Source organism: Centroberyx gerrardi, chromosome 15 (assembly GCF_048128805.1).
Source record: "Centroberyx gerrardi isolate f3 chromosome 15, fCenGer3.hap1.cur.20231027, whole genome shotgun sequence".
In the NCBI taxonomy this organism is placed as follows: Eukaryota; Metazoa; Chordata; class Actinopteri; order Beryciformes; family Berycidae; genus Centroberyx; species Centroberyx gerrardi.
This window is the reverse complement of record NC_136011.1, coordinates 7357499-7382892: the sequence shown is the minus strand read 5'-3', so window position 1 is coordinate 7382892 and position 25394 is coordinate 7357499. Positions and strand designations below refer to the sequence as shown.

Below are 25394 nucleotides of genomic sequence, written 5' to 3'. Positions count from 1 at the left end.
GACATCTGCATGACCATAAAAAACAGACTTGATTCAGGGTCATAAAGTGCTAATAAGCTAGGAATTATGTTGCATTGTTTTAATGTTAAAAAGACACAATTATATCCAACAAGCTAATGTTAGCACTTAGCATTCTATTAGTCCAAGTTTGAAAATGCCAAAGAGTTGCTGTGTGCCTTTCTTAACTACAAATACAAGAAACTCTCCAAAAACAGCCTGGAAAAATACTGTATCATATCACAACATGTGACCAGCATTCGTTAGCTATAGTTAGCCAGTTAGCATTTTAATGGTCATGCATTTATGTCTGAAAAATAACAAGAAACAGGGCAAAGATGTCCTATTTATTGTTTATATGGTATAGTCATGGTAGGAAGTAGGAAAAGAGAGAAAACGTGAATTTTAACATTGACGTTAATGGGGAGTCTCCTTATTTGGAGTCTTCCCTTCCCATTCCCCCCTTTCTGTTCCTGGCTATACATTATCTCGTCTTTATCAAGCATTATAACATCGCCAAGCGCCCCACATTGACGTGTAAGAGGGAAGAGGTGAGGTGGGTTCATGATCAGATTTCAACACCACACAGTATATTTCAACCTGCCTTGTGGTCCATACAGCTCAGATTCCACCAGACTCATCTGTATTCACCGGCACTGTAGTGGACAACATGGAGGTAGTATATGAAGTCTGTTTCATATTGGTTTAAATTGATTTGATCGGGCACATCTTGCCTTAATTGTGACTTATGATTCCCGAGAAGGCTAACATGAACAGTCCCAATACTGTATGGCTTTTTCACGTGGCTAGTCATCTGTATTCCCCATGTTTAGTCATGAACCATGTGGCTGAAAAACAAGCCAACATCAAGAAATAGGTTCCCTGAATGCTCCCTCTTAAGTCACCGGCGTACTTAAAAAGGAGTATTTGTTCCCCCGTTCAAAAGAAGGGCCCGGGAGAACGGAGCGGGAGCCAAAATGTTAACCTGCCGCGGCAGAGAGGACAACATGTGCCGGCGAAACGCGGCCCGGCGCAGGGTGAAATTCCAGCCAGCTTGAAACGTATATAGCCTTTTGAGGAGATAATGATTGTGTGTGTCAATCTGTCTTTCCTCGGCGTTACTACTCGGTTTCCTCTGCCGAGCCTCTATCTCTTCTCTCTCGACTTGGCCGGCTCACAGAGCGAGTTATCACCGGGAGACAAGGTCAGGGGGCCGCATGTCCCGCTGTATAGAGTGGCCTGTTTACTGAAGTGAAGCCCAGGCAAATAGCTCAGCTGACAGCTCAACACAGCAGTCCTGTACTGTAATGTGGACAGCTGGTGCCAGGTGTACCTGTTAGGCTTAGACTGATATATCGGTTTTCTGGTATATTGGGCCGATATTGGGCTTTTATTAAATATTGTGTATCGGCCTGTCATGACGTCCAATACTGATATGATGAAGGTTCCTGCCTGACCACAGCAATATAAAAAACGTCTGTAAAACCTGCAATGAAATATCATTTTCTTGGCACGTTTTATTTTTTCATTTAATTTCAATATTTTTTTTTGTCCTCATTTGAAGGCAGCAGTGTATCCCACAGTTTCCCCTGCCATTGAATAGGTGCGGTGTGTCACTCTGCCTTAAAGAGCTGCTAACCCTGAAAGAATGTCATTAGTATGGGTTTCAATGGAGAGTTTTAGTGTCAAATCATGGTCTAAAGGCTGTTTCAGAGGCTTTTCCACCCTGGCAAGAATACAATTCTAAAGCTGGTCACTACATACATTGAATATCGGTGCGAAATATCAGCAATCGGCAGCTTCAATATAGAAAACATTGGGCCCATGTTGGCCAAACCCTAGAACTTACAGTCATTCTGTAGTGCTCACCTAAGTTTCAGGCAGTACACATGCGTTGTTCACCATTGAATAACAGCCAGGGGCATTCTTTACTGGTGTTATGGGTACTTGGGTGATATTACCCGGCTGCAGCTCACACCTAGCTGCCTAATGCTCACACCCGTAATTGCAGAAAACTTATCACCAGGACACAAGATCAGGGGGCCCACATGTCACGCTGCATAAAACGGCCTGTCTACCGAAGTGAAACCCGGGCGAAAGAGCTGAGCCGAGCAGCAAGCGGAGCAGCTGGTGCCAGGTGTATCTGCTGTCATTCTGTAGATCTCACCCAAGATTCTTCAGAAGAAACGCAGGGTGAGACTTTTGAGTCCCATGTGCTCCGACATGTGCTCATACTCGCCTGCTGTCGGCCGCCGCTTAAAGGCCCAGGAATGCGCGGAATTCAACTTAGCATGTCGGTGTGAGGCTTCAAAAACAAAGTCACATGAGGATCTCAGGAGACACCCTCATTTGAAATGACGGCGGTGGCAAATGATTGTGCGCTCCTCTGCGATCCTTATCACTTCATATCAGATCACGGGGGGGGGTTGGGAGTTAGTTGGCAGGTTGGCAGGCTGACAGGCGAGTCCCGCAGTCAAATGTTGGCTGATGGTCATGCAAAACGGCAAGGAGCTTCGTCAAGTTTGAAGGTGTAACCGGTGTCATTTGCATCCTTTTCCTGTGCTGGGAACATGTCGTTTAGCTTGCTTTCCTATGTCTTTTTCTTGCTTTATTTTTCACGAGTTGCTCTAGACAATACAGATTTAACCATGTATGCATTTTAATAAGCCTAATGTCCAATGTGTTTTTAGAATTCACTGCTGCTTACACTTCCAACTCAAAAAAAATCAGAATGGATGATATTCACTGTCTGCCTCTCAAGCTGGTAACACTTAACCCTATTGAGCGGACATGTGGTCACCTTATAGATTCAATAAGAAGAGGTATTCAGCCATATCTTGAATGTTCGGTCTGTTTCCAATCATGAATCTTCCTCATAAATGCTCATATCTCATATCTTGTTTATGGGTCACGAGGAGAGGTGAGCTGAAGCGCAGGCAGCAGTCGAGATAGGCAGATGTCAGCTTCTCTTGCATATGTGGTGTATTAATGCAGCACTAAAACCTGTTACAAGTGGGGGGCTGCTGGATGAGCAGCGTATATGATGTGGCTCTCCTCAGGTCATTTCACTACGATGAGCTATCTGACTCCCCCACCCCACCCCACCCCACCCCTCCAAGCCCTCGCTGCGTTCATCCGCATGTGTCGAGGGGGAGGGGGGAGGAAACGAAAAGCTCAGCGTTTTAAGTGTTTACCGTTTGTACCAAGTGGGCAGATTTTTATCTGCGTGGCGCTGCCGGGTCCAGAGTGGGGGGAATAACGCTTTTGAATGCTCAGCCGAATGGGCAACAATAGCCCTGGTGTGCAAACAATGTGGCCCCGGCTCGGGCAGCGGACACAGGACACAGCTGCCAAGGCTCTAGCCCCCCCAGCTCCGGCTCTCCGGCTAGACTCGCTCTCAGTAGTCATCTTTACCTTTGGCACACATGTCATTCTCATAATTTCTTCTCGACATTTCATCAGCAGCGAGCGGTTTAACCCTCAAACCTTTTTAATGTCGTATTGCCTATCTGGAGCCGGATCCAAACGGGCCAGTCTGCCTCACAGGACCAGGAAATTGGTTTGGAGAGGTTCTGTAAATCACCAGGTCCAAATGCGACCCATATGGAATCCCTTAGTGCCCCATCGCAGCCCCAGCACCGAACTTTATCTCTCATTCCAAAACCAGCTGTATCTGGTAGAACTGAGTTTCTCTCAGCCAGCAGATTGTCACCCACAGTACGGTGACGCAGACAAAGAGAGGCCTAGATAGCATGAAAGAGCTTTTATAATATCCTTTATATGTAATACCATGGTTTCCAGGATACTACACTTGTGTCATGCATGGCTGAATTGAAAGGTGTGGATCTGCTCTTGAAAGACCCTTTTTTGGACAGGCACTCTATCCAGTATGTTGTATGAAAGATCCTAGATCAGTGGTTTCCAAACTGGGGGCCCGGGATCTTCAGGGGGTCCCCAGCAAAATGAGGAATACTTGGATTTGATTTATTAGAAGTTAGGCCAATGAGTGAAGGTATAAGGATGACTGTTTTGATCATAGATTTAATTCGCCCCCCTGTTATCTCTCCACCTACAGTATAGACAGTAATGCAATCTTGACAGAATCTTGTCCTTGGGGCCTGTGTATCTATCTGACATGAAAAGGTTTAGGAACCCTTGGCCTAGATGCATATCCGCCTTTTAAAACCAACTGAAATGATTGTAGTCCCCAGGGCTGAAACCTACCTATTTTAGCCTCTTTTTGACTATAATGTCTGCTCTCAAATCCCTAATTTATATTAGCCTAGATTGGCTGAAAATGTGTCCCAGCCTGTCTTGCTGTTTTAACAAAAGCAGGGTGCCGTTGGTACATGCAAGCTCTGCCCCCACACTGATCTGCCCTTGAGCAAGGTAACCAACCAGAATTTCAACAGCGAGACGAAATGTGCAAATTCACGTTTGCCAGTTTCCCATCGTTGCAAATGGTAATGGTGATAGTCTCCTTAGGCCCGAGGGGTTTGTCAATTGCTCCCCATTCTTTTGGTGATACAGCAGACAGGCAAGTCACTGTGAGAACCCCAGCCTCATTTTGAGTGTGTGTGTGTTTGTCGTTGGTTGTTCAAATGTGAGGGTTAGTGCTCCTCATCCCCTCTGTGTTCATTGCAAAGCTTTGGACAGGGGCAAATTAAATCCTCATGGTCTGTTTTTTTATTGTTATGTATGAACACCACTCTGAAGGGAATTTTTCAGGCAGTACACATGCGTTTGTAACCATTGTATATAAGCTATAATACCTGTGAATGTGTTCTTCACTGTGGTTACGGGTACTTTGGTGATGCTGATGGTACCTGGCGGTGCCTCATACCTAACTGCATAACCGTCGCACCCATAATCGCAGAAAAGTATGCCCTTCCTGGTATTTGTTTTGCATGTCACCCACTAAGATGACTCTAACCTTCAACCACTGTTTTGTTTTTTCTGTGTTGCAGGACCGGAATCGGCCCTTTGATGCATTTAGCTTGCACTCTTTGGAGAATTCCTTAATGGATATGATAAGGACTGACCATGACAAAGGTAAACCACACCCTGCCGGTGGCCCACCAATGACTATCGCTGATATTATATGGAGGAATCATTTTGCAGGTTAGGAATATTCATACGTCCACGCTTATTTGGGTTGTTTTGGCTTCATGGGCACATCATCTCTTGATACATTTTTTTGTTCTGTTGCTCTATTTGCCCTCTTTACCAATCCAGTATGGATTATCATTTTCACAGTTTTAAATTAAGATCAATTAACACTTGGCCTTACCTGCAAAATTTTAATTTGTGTGTGTGTGTGTGTGTGTTTGATCATTTGTGCAACAATGTGCACTGCTGTGGTCTTACTTGCAAACTTCACTTTCTCTCCTCTGCCCTTTCTGCCGAACTGAATCACTGAATCAAGTGTTAATGTCATATGATCTGTGCTTCTTTTCCTGGGTGAATATATTGTTGTGAACATGAATGCTGAGTGATTTCTTTTAGCAGTACATTTGTGGTTTATACTGTGATGTTTGGTTAGAGAGACAACATGTTATTATTCTCCTGACGTCTTGATTTGCAGTCCAGCTCCTGATCTTCACACATGGAAATCGGAAATGGCGTCATACTCCCTGCTTGATTACTGTTTGTGTGTGTACGTGATTGTGTGGTTGCACGTGCCAAGATTGAGCCAAAGCCCAGAAGCTCAAGCCAATATCTCTAAGCCATCCTGATACACAGAAAAAAGCAGTGAAGAGCGGACTCAGATAGATACAAATGTAACAGCTCGCTTTGTTTTATCACAGAGAATTTATGAAATGAGGAAAAACAATGTTGTTGTAATGCTAGGGAATCTTTCCACACACCGCTTTAAGCCCATGCAATGTACGTCAGACTTCTTCAGCCAATATTTTGCTGGCGTAGGTGACGTGCCTATTGTAAAAACTCTGGATCCAGTTGGTCAAATGGGACCCTGTCAGGTTGGGTGTTGTTTATTTTTGCCTCCCCCCCGCCCCCTGTCTTAACAATGGAAAGATTGGTGGAGTGGGGATGTGATGAACACAGCCTGTCGCTTTCTCATGCGCAGCGTCTGTTTTTCCAATCGTGTGTTGAGAGAGCATTGTTTCAGCGAGACGGTCATCCTGGCCCAGCCTAACTTCACTGGAAAGGGGCGGGAATCTCCTGCAAACCTTCCCTTTTGATTGTATATCAAAGCAAGACGGAGACAGGGGAGAGAGCAGGGAGGGTGATTGGTGAACACGGGCCTACATTCCTGCCTCTCTCGCGCCTTGTTTACCCCCTCATCGTCATGTAAACAGTGTGGGGCTTGCTGGGAGCTACCGGGCCGACCACAGAGCGGCTCCACCCTGCTCTCCACCCTAGACTGGCCTTGTGGGCCTACCTACCCACTGTCTGGAAACGGCCCCACGCCTCGGCCCTGGCACCCGTCCCAGGCCTCGGTCTGCCCAGTGATCTACAGCAAGAACATGAGCTGTTGATGTCATTCTCCCCCGAGCAGGGGGTGACACACATTACCACACAGAACCCCCCCCCATTTGATACGGTTTTGTCCCAGGACCCCCATATGGGAACATTTTTGTGGTTGTTGATAGTGAAGCCTCTCATTTGAAGTCATTCTTATACATTCTCTAAGTGGGATAATTCCCAGCGAATTCAATCGTAGTGAACTTAAACTATTCCTTCTTTTCTTCGGGACTAACTTTAAGAACCACTGGCCTAGACCAGTGATTGTCAAGTGGAGACAGACTAGATAACGCAATGTTTCTTTTCTAGTTGTTCTTAGTCCACAACCATCGTGCCCACTTTGAGGACACGACGCACCAGTTGAGAACCACCAGTCAAAACTAACTCACCCAGTAGGCCCAGTTTGTGCATTCCCAACCGAACGGGTCCCACCCACCAACCATTCCATCACAGACATTTCTCGCATACTTCTCATTGTGACTGGAATAGTTGTTTTTCCTCGAGTGTTTTATGAGTCCCTGTGTGTGTGTGTGTGTGTGTGTGTGTGTGTGTGTGTGTGTGTGTGTGTGTGTGTGTGTGTGTGTGTGTGTGTGTGTGAAGCACTTGTAGTGTGATGCGAATGAGAATTGGCGGGGTCTTCTACAGAGGGTGAGAGGCGGTGACACCCCCCCTCTCTTAGTCGGAGCGGGGAGAAGGGCAAGGCTCTCTAGATTCAACTTGTTGTTTTGTCTGAGCGCTTGTTTGGAGAGGAGTCGGTCCAGCTCGAAAGGGTGTGTAGACGTGTGTGTGTGTGTGTGTGTGTGTGTGTGTGTGTGTGTGTGGGGGAGACTTCTCTGTGAGAATGACAATTAATTCTTGCAATCCTCTCCAACTCACTAAATGCTCATTACACACATTGGTCTGCATGTAGTTCCTGAACTGGGTCAGCTGAGCTCACGTGTGGCACACCCTCACACCCAACACACACGCCTGCACACACACACACTCTCTCACACGCACACCAGAGAGCCTCCCCTTGGCCTGGAAAAACACCAGCCATTTGAATGACAACAGCCACCACCACTGCAGCTAGCAGAGTCGAAACTGCGGTGCGACACACACACACACACACACACACGCACAGAGGGTATACACATCCAAATTGTTTCTGACATGTAAATCAACTGTGACATTCCATGCAAAGCGCTCCCACCTCACACACACACACTCTCCCAGGCTGTCACTCGCCCCTTGCCAAATGCCGTCTTCGTCTTTGGCGTGGACGGCCCAACAGACACGCTACTGTTTCGTCAGCATGCAGCCACTCCCCGCACACCGGCTCTTGATGTTGTCACTAACCCATCAGGATACTCCAAAGTGTGTCTAAGTCCTCATGTGAGCACTGTGTGTGGATCCCACCCCACCCCCAAGCGCTCTCTCTTTCTCTCTCTCTAACACACACACACACACACACACTCCCTCAGCTGGTCTGTCTCACATGATCTTACCCATGCCCCTCTGTTACCGATTGCATTGTCTCTTTGTGTGCGAGACTTCAGCTTTCACAGGGTTGAAATTGATTAACTCATGTTTTAAATCACCTTGAATTTAAGCTCTGCAGCGCCATGTAAGCTACTGCAGCTGCCGTTTGTTCAGAAAAAGCCAACGAGTTTAGCTTTGAACAAGCAGGTTTTCATCCATTTCACGGCGTGTGTTGTGATCGGGCATCGGCGGTCATGTGCAGGTTAACGGCGCGTATGAAGCATAATGTTATTGTACAAGATAGCAGGCGCAGGCTGTAAATTTTAGTGGTAGTTGAGGGAGAGCAAATAGCGGTGCTGTTTGCCTTTTGTGCGCTTGTTGACAAGAGCATCGGTCAATGGATAAGAGTTGACACGCAGGTTTTTTATCAGGAGGAAAACAAGAATTGCAAGCACAGCACAGGTCAGATGAGTTGCAGTCTGATTAGGCAAGGGTGCTTCAATACTAGGAGGGCCAGGGAGGTGGTCTTACTTTTTCTGAAACCTTATAAAGAATCGATCACAAACATTACTTTTTCATCTCTACTCCACTAAGGTTTCAGTGTAAAGGTCTCCAGTGAGGTTTAAGTTAAGGGTAAACCAGAGAGAGCCAGGTTTATTAACAACTTCTTAGGTAAAGGTTGTGACGAGTTCCGGCGTTGGCTAGAAAGTAACGACCCTGCTTTGTTTAACTCGATCCTTGGAGAATGTTTGTTTGGAAGAGGAGGACTGAGGTCTTTGTGGACTCTTGGCATCGTCCCGGGTCAGACAGGGGTCAGAGCAGCTTAACCTGGGGTGAAAGACCAACCTCTGAAACAGTTGGTCGGGCCCGAGTGCGGCTGACGAGCTGGACTTGACCGCTTAACCTTTAGTTAAGGTTAAGCATGTAGTTAACAACTCCTGAGATGATGATCAACAGCAGAAGGATGCCCCTGCACTTTAAACAGCCAGTAATGACTGGGAAGAGATAAGGCGATGTGTTTGTTGGCAGTGTTAAAGGTTAGATCACACCCTGCTTCCAATAAACTACAGTGTTAGAGTGGTATGTTTGTTATGGTGGAAAATTCGTGACTCCTGCAAAGCATGACTGAGCTAATCCAGTCCAGACAAAAAAACAAGTCCAGGCTTGTTTTGTCTGTGAAAATCATGGTTTGTCCAGATCTCATAAGCCATGAAATACTATTCAAAGCACAGCCATCGCTGCCAAGTTGTGCATCGGGCTTAATCTGGGAAGCAAAGTCTCTACGATGGTATGAATTGCTATCATAGTTCATCTTTATTAAACATTAGATAACAGCGGATGGTCACAGTAAAGGATTGTCATTTCTCTTAAGATCTGTCAGCTCGCAACACTTTTGGCTTCTACGTCTAGAAATCTGCCCTAACCATGCAGTCGTGTTTTATATATCGTGCTTTATATAGTTTTACATGTTCAGGCTTGATAGCTAAATGAACTTTGGACCCGATGTGATAATCTTGTCCAGGGCTCTTGGGTACAGCTAGACCTATTATGAAGGGAAAGAAGTAAGCCACGATGACAGACAGGAACACACAGACTGTCCTCTGACCAGCTTTTCTAACAAAACCATCCATCACACTCAATCCTTCCAGTCATGTGGTGGGTGTGTGCAAAACACATGCCCCTCACTGGGTTTCGCTGTCTTGGACTGATTGTTTTTTTCCCTCCCCTTTCTGCTAGAGTAGTCTTGATAATTGAAGGTTTCTTTGACAGTAACCAGCAAGAGTGTGACTTTGGGGCACCCTGCTGCTGAGGTGTTTTTTTGTCAGGAGGGCTAACATTTCCACACCTCGCTGTTGGCACGCCCGCTCCGCTCTCCCCTCATAACTGCTGCCGGGGCTTTTTTTTTTTTTTTTCCTGCAGCAGTTATTGGGGGGCTTTAATACGTGCTGTTATGTGGAACAGAGGGAGCGAAACGTGGCCAAGGCAGTTGAGGAGAGCTCCAGGTGGGACGCAGTCGGCGGCATCAGCCGCATGGAATCTAGTGAAAGTTTAACCGTTTCGGACCAAGACTCTTAAATGCAGCACTAATGTAGCCCTCAATAGTTTGTGGTGAAGTTGGTCCACGTAGAACTGTGGTTCCAAACCTACTTTTACTCCGATCCCTCAAACCCTGTGCCCCCCTGCGCCATAATATAGGCAGGACCCCATGGTGTGTGCATCTTAAAACCACACATTACACATAATTCACACCAAGAAAGCAAAAGCAGGATTCAATGTCATACTCTACTTTATTTTCTGGCCGGATTTCTGGCTTTCAAAACTCACTTTCTGGCCCGTACACCCCCAGCCCCACCCTCGCATTTTCAACTGCTCAAAAATGGAGGACAGTGCTATGATACATTTCGTTCTCATGCCAAAAAAGCAAATGAGAAAGCAGTATTATTTTGCACATTTATATTTCTGGCAATTACAGGCCACTGTAAACTGTGCCAGAGACCTGTCAATGTTGGTGCAGTTCCTTGGTTTCTGCGAGGTCGATAAAAGACATAAATTACTTATGAGAAATAATATTAACAAACAACTCATTTTGTCCTGGCTTCTTGCTCTCTCTTATCTGATTCCTTTACTGCAACTTCTCTGAAGCCTCATGCCCCCCACGCTGAGAACTTTGCAACACTCCCAGGGGCTCCTGGGTCCTGAATTGGTGGCCACTGGCTATGTCCAGCAAATCCAGCCCCTGCTCTTTATCCCATTTCCACCGAAGCGGTCACGGCGAGGTCATTGTCCAGCCTGCAGATTGTCAGGCGCGTGAAGGGGAGGTGTTGTTGGCTCCGTGCCTAAGGAACGGGATGGCGTGTCTGCCCAGGGGCCGGGCTGCTGCCCGGCCATCACGGGGAGGTTGAGAATAGCCCAGGCTCTCGGTGCGGAAATGTCACCAGAACAGCAGTGGCAGCAGCAGCAGCACCCCGAGGCCCCTCAGGCCACGCCACTCAACTCTAGGGGGAAGCAGATGGCACATGCCCAGAGCTATTTTGAGGCTTTCAGGAGGGCAACTGTCCCCCTCCATCACCCAAAAGGGCTAATTTAGAGGGAAAGGCAAGCATGGACCGCAGCTATTTACAAGAGAGTGTTTGTTGCGGCTTTGGTCCTCCTAGCAGCAAAACCAGGGTTTTGAGCGTTGGCTGAATGCTTTGAGTGTAGTGCTAGTACTAGTACTAATGTGTAATGTAATAGGCTACTTTATTGGTCCCCTTCACAGGGGAGGTCAGAGGTCAGGGTCAGCTACAGAACAACACCTCTGGAGCTGGTAGGGATTCCGTGTCTTGCTCAAGGACACTTCCTTGGTTGGATGCTTGTCGACATGGGGGTTTGAACCTGGGTCTTTAACAACAGTCCACCCTGCTGCCCTGTACTAGACACATTTACCAATACACACGATCTGATGTAACTATCCCTTGGGGCCGTTTAACTCGGCCTACGTAAAAACCTGGCTTGGCTCTTAAATGAAAGGGTGGTGAGATGGAGAAAGTAGTGAATGCTTTGAGAACTTTCTAGAGAGTTGGAAAATCCTCAGCCTCAGGACACAGCGCTGGCGGTTCCTGTTGCTGAGTGTGTCTATTCTTTCTCAACATAATGCTCATTTACTCATGTTAATCAGTGGAACACTGTCACGCATGTCCACGTGTTTAAGCGTGCGTGTGTGTGTATGTATGGGCTTGTCACACTGCATTTGGCCCCTAAGCCCTACTGTTGCGTGGATTATGACTGGCTGAGAAGAGTGGGGAAATCCACATCTGTTGAGCTGTAGGGAGGCCGTCCCCTTGTCCTCCAGGTCTAACCAGGTCTAACTGCTAGTTCCACTCTTGTTTGCAGGCCAGGAAGAGGCCCCATCCCATGTCCCGCTATCTATCTCCTGTGGCCAAATTTTGAAACTTTTGACATGACATCTTGTTTGCGCCATACCAGCTTGCAACACGCAGCCGTTCTGTCTCTCACAGCCCGTGCTATATATAGGCATACCTACGCTAGCAGTAAAACAAGATATCTATCCCAGCTGAACCCCCCCGACCTCTTTCCCCTACAACCCCCCAACGTGGACACTGAAGTGACACTTGTGAAATGTGTTAACTGCAGATGTGGATGAGCTAGCTCACAAAAGTCCTGCCCGGTTAAACCCAAATGTTAGTTAGCCCAATGTCTGTTGGGTTATCGATGTGAAATGCATTTCAGTGAAAATGTCTGGTTGCTTAACCTTCCTCAGATGACTCAAGGTAGGCTGTTTGCTTGCTGTCTGTTGGGTAAAAAGCTGCTGTAGGCGTATTTTGACAGAGGGCCCTAATTTTAAGTGGTTAGGGATAAAGGGTGTGCCCCTGCGGCTGTCACTGTAAATAATGTTGACAGTGAGACGGCAATATTTTGTCCTCAACGAGGTAGGCTATTTCTGCCCCGGCTTAAGTGTATTTTTCTTGTTGTTGCCCGTACGGATAGGATGACAGAGACAGGGGGTACCAGGAATTGACTTCCACTTAGCACCCCCTTCCTCCCCAAGAAAGCACAATGACAGACGGGCCCTCGTAACACGCACACAGTGTCACCACAGCAGAATGCACGCTCTGTCGAATTCCTCGCATTATAGCTGCCTTTGTTTACGTGTGTGCGCGTACGAGATCTGTGACAACGAATGAATGCCTGTTTCCACCTTGTTTTCCACATCCATCTTCTGTGGTCGTCTTTTCCGCCATTGTAACACGCAGGGTAAATTTATTGTTTATTCATTTCATGTCACACATTTCATGTTGGCTGGCATTTTTCCATTGCCTACAATAGAATGGAACATTAAAATGAATTGTCTCTCAACAGGGTGTTTTATATCAGTCGTTTCCATGTTTTCCCTCTTTTGTAAATTTTTTTCTTTTTTTTCCTCTACAGGACGCATGGGCCTTAACTTTCATCATCCTGGAGCAGACCACATAATGCCATTGAACAGTAAGTCACATTTTATTGTAGTACCCATGATCCGATTTGATTGCTTTAGTTCGACAGATATATGTGTTGTTACTGCTGCCTTCTGTCCTTTCGTGTTTGGGAAAAACAAAGAATGGGAAGTATTGACGGGCGAATGCCATGAAACACCTACGCCTTATACACAAACCTTAACCTCTGGGACCCATGCCAGTGCACACTGGGCACAGCTGCCCACCCTTTGCTAAGCCCCGGATTCCCTGCCAAGCATTGGCTCCTGACACCATAAACCTAGGACAGACCTCTTAGCACGGGGGGAAAACACAGTTGACCCGTGAATAGCACTTCTAAAAATACCCCGACCTGTAAGACTAGATTCCCCTCACTGTCCCACCAGCCGGCAGATGACAAACAGCCACAGGAGACAAGCCCAGAGAGAGAAATCAGCCTGCTGTCCCATATGCCGCCTGGAGGTCACAGGGTACCAGGTCACCAGGCCCTGCCTTTCCAAGTAGTCTTCATTTGTTTTGGGGTGGGGTCATTTCAGAGGTTTGACGCTCTCTTGGCTTTTCCATTTTCTAGTTCTGACAGAGGGCAAGAAATTGTTTTTCTCGGTTTTATCAAAACCTCAGTGAAGTATCGAGACTGTCTGGAGCGGCTTGTGATGATCACACAGATCTGTGAAGCTCTGGGTTCCTCTCTGAGCTTCTCAACTCGCCATGTTTAGTCGGCCAACGGGGCTCAGGAAAAAGGAAGATGAGAAAAAAAGAGGCAAAGGGGGAGAACGTCCAACCTAAAAAAAAAACCTTTCCTGGTGAATCAGTTTCTGCTGTCACGTCTTGACGACTGTATGCAGTGCTCTCTTCTCATTTTGTTCTTTTCACCATTCGTCCCCCTGGAGTATGTGTCTCGGATTGATGTTAAACTGTTGTGTCGTGGGATTACGCTCAAGCAAGCACAGATCTGCCCAGATCTCCCACGTCTGTCAGAATTGGCCCTCTCCGCCGCGGCTTGTGATGTGTGTAGACAGTGAAGCTTTGGTTTCAACTTAAAAGTGCTTTACTTAGTGTTTCTCCTTCATTTAGTCCCGTTGGCTTTGAGGCTTCAAGCTGTGAGACGCTGCGAGGGCTCCACTTTCTCGGGATGGTGTAGCACTTTAAGTAAAGATAAAAGGGTGGAAGGCAGCAACCGTAGGTCCACAATCTCGATTTTATGGGTGGTGCAGTTCAATAGACGGCCTCTTAGTAGAAGTGTTTGAGGCCTCCTCTTTGCTGTGTGTGACAGGGCTTTGAAGCTGAGCAGAGCAGCCGACAACAAACTCATCATGCCCAGAGGAATCACCCAGCTCCCTTTCAAACACTCTCTCTCACTCACTCTCTCTTACAGTTTGAAGTTAGTGCCATTGCCTTCTTCTCACCCCCCCCCCCCCCCCTTTTTTTTCCCCTTCCTCCTCTCCCCCTCGGCCTGTTTTCTCCCTCACCGGGGCGCCTGACACTTTCCCAACACTCCGTTCCTCCATCTTGCCCCGGTTGCTAGGCGCCTTTGTCTGCACCGAGGCTAGACGGCGAGAGGGCAAAGCTGCGGAGAGACAGGCTGCCCCGGTTCGGATTGGAGAGCCAGATCGCTTTAATGAAAACCTAGCCGAGAGAAGAGGCTCACAGACAATATCTCCTCCAGGAGAAGCCGGGGAGGCGAGGCACACAATGGGGCTCTCACAATGGAAAGGCCCATATTGGTTTTTGAGGAGAAGACAGTCTGCTCTGTGACTGATGAGTTGAGAGGAGCGAGAGGGTCTGTTTAGTACTGTATTACCCCTCCTGCTGTTTGTTGGAATTGCAGCCTCTTAAGCCACATTTTGCCTCCTCTTTGGTTTGCATTTGAGGCACAGCAAGACTCCAATTGAGCTTGTTTTGTGGGGAAACACAGAGATTACAGAAACACTTGCACACAATCCTGAAACAATATGTGGTGTTGTTTCATGCAAAACTTAAGCTACGTTATTTCTTATTAGTCCGAGACTCAATTTCTGAAATGCCTAAAATCCCAACCCTACCCCCACCTATGAGACCAATGGAATTCACAGTTAACCATTCATTATTAAAATTAAAACAAATAGAAAAACCTAGAAAGAGGTAGATCATTTTGAGTACTAGCACATGACCGGTTTATTAGATTTGAGTGATGTCATGACGGTCTTATCAGGGAGTGCTGTACCTTTGCCCCACAGTAGATCGAGATCACCTCAGCCCCGACACCTTAGCCTCCTCTGCTCTGCCCCCCCCCCCCCCCACCCGCCCTCTCTGCTTGTTATCCTCCCCTTGCAGAGCCCCGAGGCTGCCAGCCACCTCCATCCCCTCCCCTCCTATCCTGTGGGAAGTTTCCACTCTCTTGCCTGACCTGAACGCAGCTCTTAATATTTCACCAAGGCCATGATAATGACTAACCGGCCCTCGCTCGGCCCTCGCTCGGCCCTGCGCGCGCCGCTTTATGGCCTCATTCATGAATATTCGCAGAAGATTAGCACGGAACGAGAGCCATCGTGGCTTCATTAAGCTGAGATTACGATCTCCGGTTATAGCCGTCGCATTATGCTGCTGGATATCTCGCCCATTTCCGTGCCTAAACCTCGCCCGTCACCCCCCCCTTCCGTCCTCCGCACAGCATCTGCATGCATCTGTTGCCAAGGCAGGTGCGGCAGGTTTACCGTGGGCCGGTGCCAGGCTGTAATAATCACTCTCCTCCCATTGCCGAAGCTTAGGTGTGGCCATCTGTGGTTTCACTTTTGCCTTAGAGATGTTCCTGGTTTGGTTTATTTCCACGAAACCCATGTCTCTGTATCTCTTTCCACCCCTTGTCCCTCCCTCCCCGACCCCGTCTCTCCCCTGTGTCTGTCTCTCCCTCCCCCCCACTGTGCTGACAAGCAGCCCGGAGCTATGGCCGCAGAAGAGGTAACGTGTGGCGTTTTATCTGGGGTTCTGCTTGCCATAATGACGGGGGGCATGAGCGTAAATTGCCGGCTCTCCGCGCCGTCTCTCTCCGAGGCCAAGGGGGGTCTCCGTGTGGTGTCACTCTCTGCTTTTCATCTGTGCCGTGATTGAATGGAATCATATTAATTTTGATGCACTTATTTTTTTCCACATCATTGCATTTAATCAAGACGGGGCCAGGGTTCACCGAATCTGTATATATGAACTTTGTCCTGCTTAATGGCGAGAGGAAAAAAAATCTGTCTGCCAATTTTCTTTTCTCTCTATTCTGAGTCATTGTGCTACCTGTAATGCTATTTATACAGACATGGAAATCTCTATGACTATTTCATGTTAATTCATTATGAATGAGTGCAGTCATTTCCACTGGCCTGCTGTCCATGGTGCAAATCAGGGATGTTGGCATATTGCAACTGCATGCCACTGATAATGAAAAATAACTGCAATTCTACTGAAAAGCAAAGACAAAACTTGATCTACAATGTGCTGACAGTAAATGGCTCAATGTCCTCCAGCATCCTTGATACTGCCACCAATTGAAAACTAAACCGTTTCAAGGTGCAATTCAGAGCATGTTTGGTCGGAGCTCTCCCATGAATTTTTAGGGTTCCGTTGAGGAAGTATGCTGACTCAGAAGTGATTCATCTCCCGAATGGCAAAGATGGGTGCTGCCAACATGGCTCATCTCTGATTTGAAGTGTCTTAACTAATTCTGTCTTTCTTCAGCGAGGAGGAAAGCTGTTGTGTGACATTTGGTAATGTCACTGCAATATTGGGCTTGGGTTATATGTTTTAGTTTTAGTGTGGTAAGGCTGGCTACGTGCAGTAAATAACGGCAGAATTAAATTGCTTTCAATAACGGAATGAATAAACACACACTGCAGTCTTTGGTGAGGTGCTGGTATCGGCAGCATCAATTTACACAGGAAGGATAGGAAGGAATACCGCTTCCTATGTAAGAATTAAATTGCTTACCACATTTACAATCAGATCTCAACCCTGCTAAAGAAAGAGAGCCATTCTCTCATGTAGATGTGGTTCTACTGCATAGATTTACATTTTGGCCAACAGCACCACAATCAAACACTAGCTTGAGAGATCGGGGAGACATGGCCAGACCTGTGGAAGCCTCCCAGTGGGAAACGTGGCTTGTTTAAACCTCCACAGGTCTGATGTGTCCGGCTAGGTGAGAATGCTGCAGCCTTGCTCGTTACTGGATGATGAACAGTCCCTCCACTCTCATTGTTATGCGCTCCATTCCAACATGTAGCCCACAGACCTTCCTCACTGTGAGGATTAGGAGTGGGACTCACCAGCAAGTTCCCAAGACTACATTATCATGATACTAGGACTATGCTTGCAGTTTGCTAATGTGATATATTTTGATTTAGTTTTTTTACTTTCTTTTTATTCATTTATTGCAATTATAATTAAATTATACCTATGGGGAAAGAATCATTAACTTAAACCTTCAACGTATGACCAGCAAACTTAGTCATAAGTTGAAGGTTACTTGGCCTCAGTGTATTATATATAGATTGGAAGCAAGGCAGACAATCATCTCACACTGTTGAAAGACTGAGAGTTTATTCAGCATGGTGTTGGTGATCTCTATCCAATCGGATTGTGCTACTATAACTGTTCCCAGTGACGATCAGAAAGAATTCAGCGCTCACTCTGTCTCTCATACCCTCCTCCTCCTCTCTCACCCTTTTTACTTCACACTCTTTTACCTCTCTCTCTTCCCCCCGGTATCCCTGCCTATCCTCCTGGTCTCCTTCTCTCTTGCTCTCCGTCCAGGTCGTTCCTCTCTGTTTCCCTTTGAGGATGGTTTCCTTGACGAAGGCCACGGTGACCCCTCCATGACCCCGGGCCTGAACTCGCCAACCCGCTGTCAGAACGGAGAGAGGATGGAGCGCTACTCCAGGAAGGTCTTTGTTGGCGGCCTGCCCCCTGACATAGACGAAGGTAAATGGTGGATTTTTTTACAGTTCTATATCCAGGTAAGGGTTTGGGCTTGGCACTATGCTGAGTTGCACAATAGACCTGCTGCAGATTCACTGGTACACACTGGTACAGTTCCTTCTTCGACATTCAAGTTTGACAGCTAACTTGCGTTCTGAAAAAAAAAAAAGAACATTTCTTTGGCTCTGCCCATTGAGGTTGAAGTTTCAAGTTTTATTTGTCATGTGCACAAGGTACAGGGTACACAGTACAAAGAAACTTAGGAACCTACAAGTAGTATTAGGAGCAAGCATTGTACAGAAAAAATAAAAGACAGTGAAGATTATGAAATATGTCAAATATATACAGTCAATAAAAAATATATACAAATATAGCCGCAAGCGGCAATTGCGGGGTCCAAGCACAATTTGAAAAGACAGACAAAACAGAAGGTAGAAAGACACACAAAAGCTGACAGGTTGTGAAGATCAGACACACACTCTGTTAGTTAAGGCTTAGCACCAGCTTTTGTGTTGGCCCGTGACTTCTGTAAAGCTCATCATTTCATTGCAACCACATTGTTGAAGTTACTCACAATGGCCAGACTTTCTATTAGAACATTAATCAATTTATCAAACTATTTGCAGCTGCACATTTCCATCTAGTGTGTGCTCAGTTTTCAAGAATTTTTGGGCTGTTTACTAATTAAGGTATGGCGATTTAAAAAATCATCAAAATCATCTGACTGTGATCCCACAGTGTTGTCCTCCTAAGAGGAGGACAACACTGTGGGATCACAGTCAGTTTTTGCTATAACAGAGGGGGGCGACGTCAGAATCGGGGGTAGGTATCAGTGTACGAAAGATTTATCTGACTTCAGCCGACATGTCCTGAAAATTTCAGCTCTCTAGGACATACGGCTGATTTTTAATGAATTTTTGAAGTTGTGACTTTAATACCAATGAAGATTTGGTTATTATGCAATAAGCCATGCCCACTTTCATCAATAATGACCAAATTTCATGGATCGACTTGGACATCATCCTAGAACACACTTCTCAACATGTGTTTCAAATTTTGGCTTAATTAGATGAATGGTTAATGAGTTATGGCCAATTTAGTGTTATGGCGTGTTTCGTTAAACGTTTATTGGTTGATAAAAGCCAAACGATTTGACCTATCGATAACCTTTATACAACTTTGAAAGAGGACGGTCCCAAACCAAGTTTCATGTGAATTGGATAAATAGCCTAGGAGGAGTTGCGAAAAAAGTGTTTCTTAAATAATTCAAAATGGCGGACAATGCAATATGGTGGACATTGAAAGTGATATATGGGTTGGACTCAGCACATTCCAAAGAATCTAGGAACACAAGAATCTACGACACACAGTTCAGAAGTTATTGGCCAAAACGTAAAGTTGCTTGTTATAGCGCCACCATCTGGCCAATGTGCATGGGCTGCCTTGCCTGAGTAGTGGTGGGCCGTAGGAGCCCACCTGCCAAATATGGCTGCTGTAGGACTTACGGTTTCTGAGCTGCAGATACTTTTAGCGGAGAAAAAGAAAGAAAGAAAGAAGCAGAATAATTCCAGCAAATACAATAGGGTTCCAGCACTACGTGCTTGGACCCCTAAATATAAGATACAAAGAATAACTCAACCAATAAGATTATTTCTGCCTCCAGAGCAGCTCTGCCTTCGAGAAATGTTTGTATAACTAAAAATCCAATCTGCAGATTCTGGGTCAACTGCGGTATTTTCATGGCTGCCTATTTTATGGTGTTCTAAAGTGGGCCAGCAGTGTGCCTCCAGGGAAGCTGATAAACTAACCAGGTACACTGTGGTCCTGCCATAAGGCTGCCACTCTCCATGACAGATGCGGCAGTTGTTTCCACAAAGTGTGAAGAGTGCCTAAGGGGTTAACGTTAATATGGAATGTTTACTTTCTTGTGTGTGTGTGCCCCTACTAAACAAGGACATGTACTGCACATTGTGCACGGGCACACACAGACACACAAAAACATCCCGGGTTGATGCACAATACGTGCCCTTAGCCGGTTGAAATATTCATGAGTTTCCACAGCACAGTCTGCCCAGTGAATACTGGATGTGTCTGGCCTGTGTTCCTGTTTAATGCAGTGGCTACTCCTGCAGCGGGAACACAGCAAAAATAGAAACTGTGTCTCTCTCGGCATCGATGCCCGACTGTTTGGCTCGGGTTGACTGCACAGCTTCCTCGACACGCATATCACATGAATGAATTGTTGCCGTGATATATTGCTTTACGAACACAGTATCCAAGTCTGTTTTTTCTCTCCTTTCTATTTTTATAGATGAAATCACCAACAGTTTCCGTCGCTATGGGCACCTCGTGGTGGACTGGCCCCACAAAGCAGAGAGCAAGTCCTACTTCCCACCTAAAGGTAATGACAGCTTGTGTTTTCTGTATTTTCCCATCAGTGTCTACAGCAATAGGTATCACCTCTGGTGTTTTTCACCGTCGTAGAGTTTTGCGAAGGGGTCATATTACCCAGAATTCATGGCTCCTGCCGGGCAAGCATGGAGGTGTCTGTTTATTTGAGCAACCCCCTGTAGCCATCTCACAGAAGGAGTTGCAAAGAATACACACACACGCACGCTCACATAGAACTCCACTGCAGGCCGCCAAAGAGTCTTGAACACTTTGACCGGAGAAGCGTTTGTTTGAATGAATACCTGAGGAGTGTGAAGGTTTCTCTCCCGGTGCGCAGCCTCTCCGGTGTCATTTGGGCAGGTGATGAGAGCAGCGCCGTCCCCTTCCAGGCCCCTACATCACTCCCTCTGGCCTGGGAGCTGCTGTGTGTCATATTAGGGAAGCTATTAACAACGCTCTGGAAATAACTGGCATTCCATAGGCAGATGGTAATACACTGCATCTGGACGAGCTGTGAAAAACTGCCAGTTTCTCCCCCGCTCTCATTTTTCAATATCCCTGTATTATTATAATTTTTTTTTTTTAGCTTGGGAGGATTATTTTGAATAGGCTTGGCTCCACTAATATCCAAAGCCAGGGAGGGAAAAATGCGGCATCCTTTTAGGGGAATGAATGAGCTTGTGGGGGCTGGAGGACGCCGCCATGTAAGGGGAGGAGACAAGCGTGACTGGTGAAGAGTGTATAATTCATGTCTTCCTCTAATTTTACATGTGTCATAATGTGGTAAGGTTGCATAGGCCTTTGCAAAAGCCCTTAACCCTACTCTTTTGTTTCAAAAAGACAAACTCCAAGGGAAAGTGCTGAAATATCCTGTTTACGCTGCACTGTGAACTAGCCACATTAGCTAGCGAGTGTGCTTGGACAGATGCCCGGTGGCAGAGTTCTTAGCATTAATAGCTAGAGGGTTGACAGAGCAAGTGCACATCTGCATGATTATGAGTGTGTGTGTGCGCGCGTGCACGCGTGTGTCACGTGGGCTGTGTAACGGGTGATTTACAGATGTGGGATTCACATCAAGAGGTTGTTGACCTCTCCTCGTGTTAAATGTCCTTCCAAGCTTGACCGAATGGAAGATAGTCGTCACTTTCCGTCCTGCTCCATATTAAACTGCCGGTTATGTGTCTCTGCACAGTTATGAAAGTGTTTTTGGTTTAGGGATGACTCATGTTGTGGCTCTGTCAGACTCCAGGGGCAGGGCAAGGCCCATTCAATACTAGGATTGGACTAGCAACTTGGATGGAACTAGGAGATGGGACTGGAATCAACTTACTGTGTGCCATTTGAGAACTCATATAGTGTATTTTGACTTGCACTTACCTTTAAATGATTATGGTTTCATTTTTGCTTGTGCACATTGTCATCAACGCTGCTTTCCCTGTTTGGATCTCTTCTGGCCAGATATGAGGTCAGAGTGAGATGTGGAGAAGCCGATCAAGATCAACCAGTCTACAGAAAACTCATTCAGTCTTGACAGCTTCAAATAAGTTTAAACACGAGAACACTTCCAAGTTGTCGCTTTAAACCATCAAATTGTTCCAACAGTCGTTCCCATATGATGTAGCTGCAGCATTAACGTTACTGGCAGTGAGAAACCCTTTCCCTTGCTTCCAGGTTGGAACTCATGTTCTGTTTCTGTCTCTCCCTCTCTGTCTTTGCCTGAGTGATGTCATGGCGACCAGCGAGTCGCCATGGTGCTGTCGCTCACACCTTCTCATATCGCCCAACGCCGTCATCACCGGCGGCAATGAGCTTGAAATGTTAGGGAGCTATTTCTGTCCGTGACGGGGGATAGGAGGAGGAGGAGGTGATGGTGGCTGCTTTTAGGTTAATGTGTCTGTGCGCTGGAGTCTGAACACTGGGAGCTAAGCTGGTGTAAATGCTTATATTCACCTCATACGGGAGTAACAAAGCGAAGCAACGACTTGGAAGTGCTCATGTGTTCGGACTCGTTTGTGTAGTCTTTGTTTGCTCATGATCAGCTTTTTCACACTTGCCACACATGCACTCATGTTTTACAGCAAAGCAAACACTGCAATGCGTACCACAAATAAAAAAAATCCAGTAAGCAGCAGAGTCATGAGGTTTTAAGCATTTGAAGTTTCCCTACACTAGACTGCAGGTATACCCTTGTTGGTGACATCAGAATTATTTAGTACACCTGAAACCACCTGAAAGCTGAGGTGAATGGTATTTTCAACTAGGAGGCTTGTGTTTACTGTCTTTCCCATATGATGTGAATGCAGCAAGAGAGTGCCCCCCCCCCCCCCCCCCCCCCCCAAAAAAAAAAAAAATGGTGGCAGAGGAGAGCTGCGGCGGGGCGATGGTAGTGGTATTACGTTCTACTACACTGCCCATGCCCATGCCTGGATTTATGTTTTCACCCTTGTGTCAGGATTATATCCAGTGAGTGACTTCTCCAAATAGAGATGATTAGCGACGCTTCATCTCATTTCATTTCACCCCCACCTCCCTCATTCTATCTGTGTCTGCTCTAGAAAATGCTCCGATGCCTCGGGGCCCATATTTGTTTTTTTAGGAGAGCAGATGTTTGTGTCTCCCTCCGTCCACCTTGCCAAGCCCTCTTCTTCTTCTTCTCCTCCTCCTCCTCTCACCTCATCATATAAACCGCTGTCAGCAAAGGGTTTATTATTTACATTCAGTGGCGGAGTTACTGCCCTCTGCAGATTTGTCTGCTCTCTCTCTTCTTTCTGTCTCCTCTAAGTCTCTCTTCTTCCCCTCATAGGATATATAGCGTACACCGTGGTTTGGCTCCGTCTCTGCTTATCACTGAAAAACTCTATCCAGACTTTTGGATCAGGCTTATGTGTGTGTGAGCGTGTGTGTGCATGCCTCTGCTCATGTATGTATGCTGCTGTGAAGGCAGCTCTCCTTACTACTCCCATGTTTTAGTGATAGGGAGTGTCTGATTTATTTCTTGGTAATCCTAGTCGCTGGGCCTGCGCTCAGGGGTCCAGGTCGGTGCCCTCACCTAGGGGGAATAAATCTGCAGACACCTGTCAGTTGCTGAGTTTGAGAAGATACGCCTGGATTTAGATGTCACTATTAAAGCCAGAGAGATGCACATTGTAACTACACTGACACAGTTCATCGAATCATCGTGGATTGGATTTCAGCTAAGTCAACACAAATTTTAGTTTATGAGGTAATGGAAAAAATGGGATAGCATTGGGGGAGTTTTAGGTTTCAGATAGCATTGTAGAGATGTTTGTTGAGGTTATGCATGCACCTATACTGCTTATTCACTGACACTACCAATTCCAAGCACTGAAGTATCAGCCGATACCAAGTACCAACGCATTACTTTCACTCAACAGTAGATCATTAGTTTGGGTTCATTACACAAAAGTGACTGTGATACAATCAATTTTTCTCTTTTTCTTTTTTGCTTTGACCTCTGGCGTCTTACATATGGCTTCTCGTATTTGATTTTAGTATTTGAGACTTCTAATACCAATCCCCTATTTCAGCCTGGTAAAGCCTATCCAGTACCAGTATCTGTATAGGTGCTGCCACCCTAGTTGACGTAGCATGCATGAGGTAGCAGTTTTCTGGGTAAGTGGTGGTAGTTGGTGAGTGAAGGACTTTGTTGTTAATTTGGTAAATTGTCAGCAGGTTGCTGTTGAGGTAACCTATTCTTTCCCCATGAGTCAAACTGTTGGCCTGCGGTGCAGGAAAGAGTTGTTCGGTTTGATCCTGCATGAGGTCATTGGTCGGGCTGCAACCCATGAGGCACTCTGCCTATCGTTTGTCTGTAAACAGAGTTCTTTAGGGTGGAAAATACTGCGGGTGTACGTATTCCCTTCCTCCCCGGACACTGCTGGGAGCTCAGCAGCAAAGCCTTATAAATCTCAGGCACGAGCCACTGCAGATCTGCGCTCTCCTCCCGTGGCGTAAGCCTCTGCACTGCGCAAGGCTGATGGAAAAAGAGACAGGTCCTCAGCACCATTCAGACTAAATACCGGAGCATTCCAGTGGCATAGAGCTTACAGGCTGCTTTAATGGGTGGCCTTAGGTGTTGAGGCATTTTAGTGGGAAAGCTTTGCCCGATCCATTCAACCATTTAAGCATCGACCCATTTGGGCGTCTAAGTTGTTCAGGCTATGTATCATAAAGGGAAATTGTATCCTAATGGTACCTTGATTGTCAGATTTAACCAGCAAAAGTAGAGACTGATGGGTGACACTTTATACCCAAATAGCTTACAGCACAGAAATGGTGAATTTGAAGAATATGATTTCTTTTTAAATTTTGCACAACACAGGCCAGTGACTTGGAATTGAGAAAAACATGCCCAATTTTGAGGTGATACGCAGTCATTTGAGGAACTTTTTCTAACCAAACAGACTGTCCAATATTGAACTGTAATGTAGCCTCTTCACTTGGATTAGGGCTGTTGAAAATGTCTGCCTGCTCTTTACCATCATGCAATACTACCATGCTACAAAATTTGCATTGCATTAGTAACACTGTGTGTTCTGACAGTAAGTTCACCTGCAAGTTAGGTGTACTCTAAATTTAATATTGGACTGATTGGGTTTTACTGACGTAATCGAAGTTAACAATGGACTATTACTGTAGCTGCAGTGCTAAATGGGGTGTAGCACTTGAAAATGGGTTTCTATCACAGAATGTCCTCCTTCCCTCAGCTTCTAGCCTGCTTTGTAACTTTGTAGCTAGGGCCATTAAAGTACCAACTCTCTTTCCTTTCCCTCTATCTATACAGTCTCTATTCCCCTCTCTCCTCCTTCACCCCATCCCCGCTTATGCGTTTTAGATCTCCCCACTTTTTTATGGCTGTCATTCATGCTGCTTCTCTCCTTCTCTACCTTTTATCACGTCTTTTTTCCTCTCTCTCCATCTGTCTCACTTTTCTCCCCCCTCCTTCTTTTCTCTCTTCCTCTCTCTCTCCTGCCCTGGGTCATAGAACACGTTGTTCCCTCCCTCAGACTATATGAGCTGTTGGCAGGCTCTGCCTTTTCATGCCGTTTCTTTTTTTCTTTTCTTTTTTTTGTGCAAGACTGCAGTCGTTTTTTACTGAGGGGGGATGTGAACGCTAAACCGCAT

General features: G+C 46.3%; 1 protein-coding gene across 6 annotated transcripts in view; it reads left to right on the top strand.

Annotated features, from left to right (window-relative positions):
- The window catches only part of cpeb3 (cytoplasmic polyadenylation element binding protein 3), a 37920-nt gene that overhangs the window by 4534 nt on the left and 7992 nt on the right, over positions 1-25394 (top strand). For 3 of the 6 annotated variants that reach the window (XM_071897055.2, XM_071897054.2, XM_071897052.2), the window contains 5 exons: positions 4965-5118; positions 12874-12930; positions 15831-15854; positions 17694-17861; positions 20170-20259. In XM_071897055.2, coding sequence (XP_071753156.1) covers positions 4965-5118; positions 12874-12930; positions 15831-15854; positions 17694-17861; positions 20170-20259 — 493 coding nt within the window. The remainder of the gene's footprint in view (positions 1-4964; positions 5119-12873; positions 12931-15830; positions 15855-17693; positions 17862-20169; positions 20260-25394) is intronic. The other 3 variants (XM_071897057.2, XM_071897058.2, XM_071897056.2) reach the window with 3 other exon arrangements.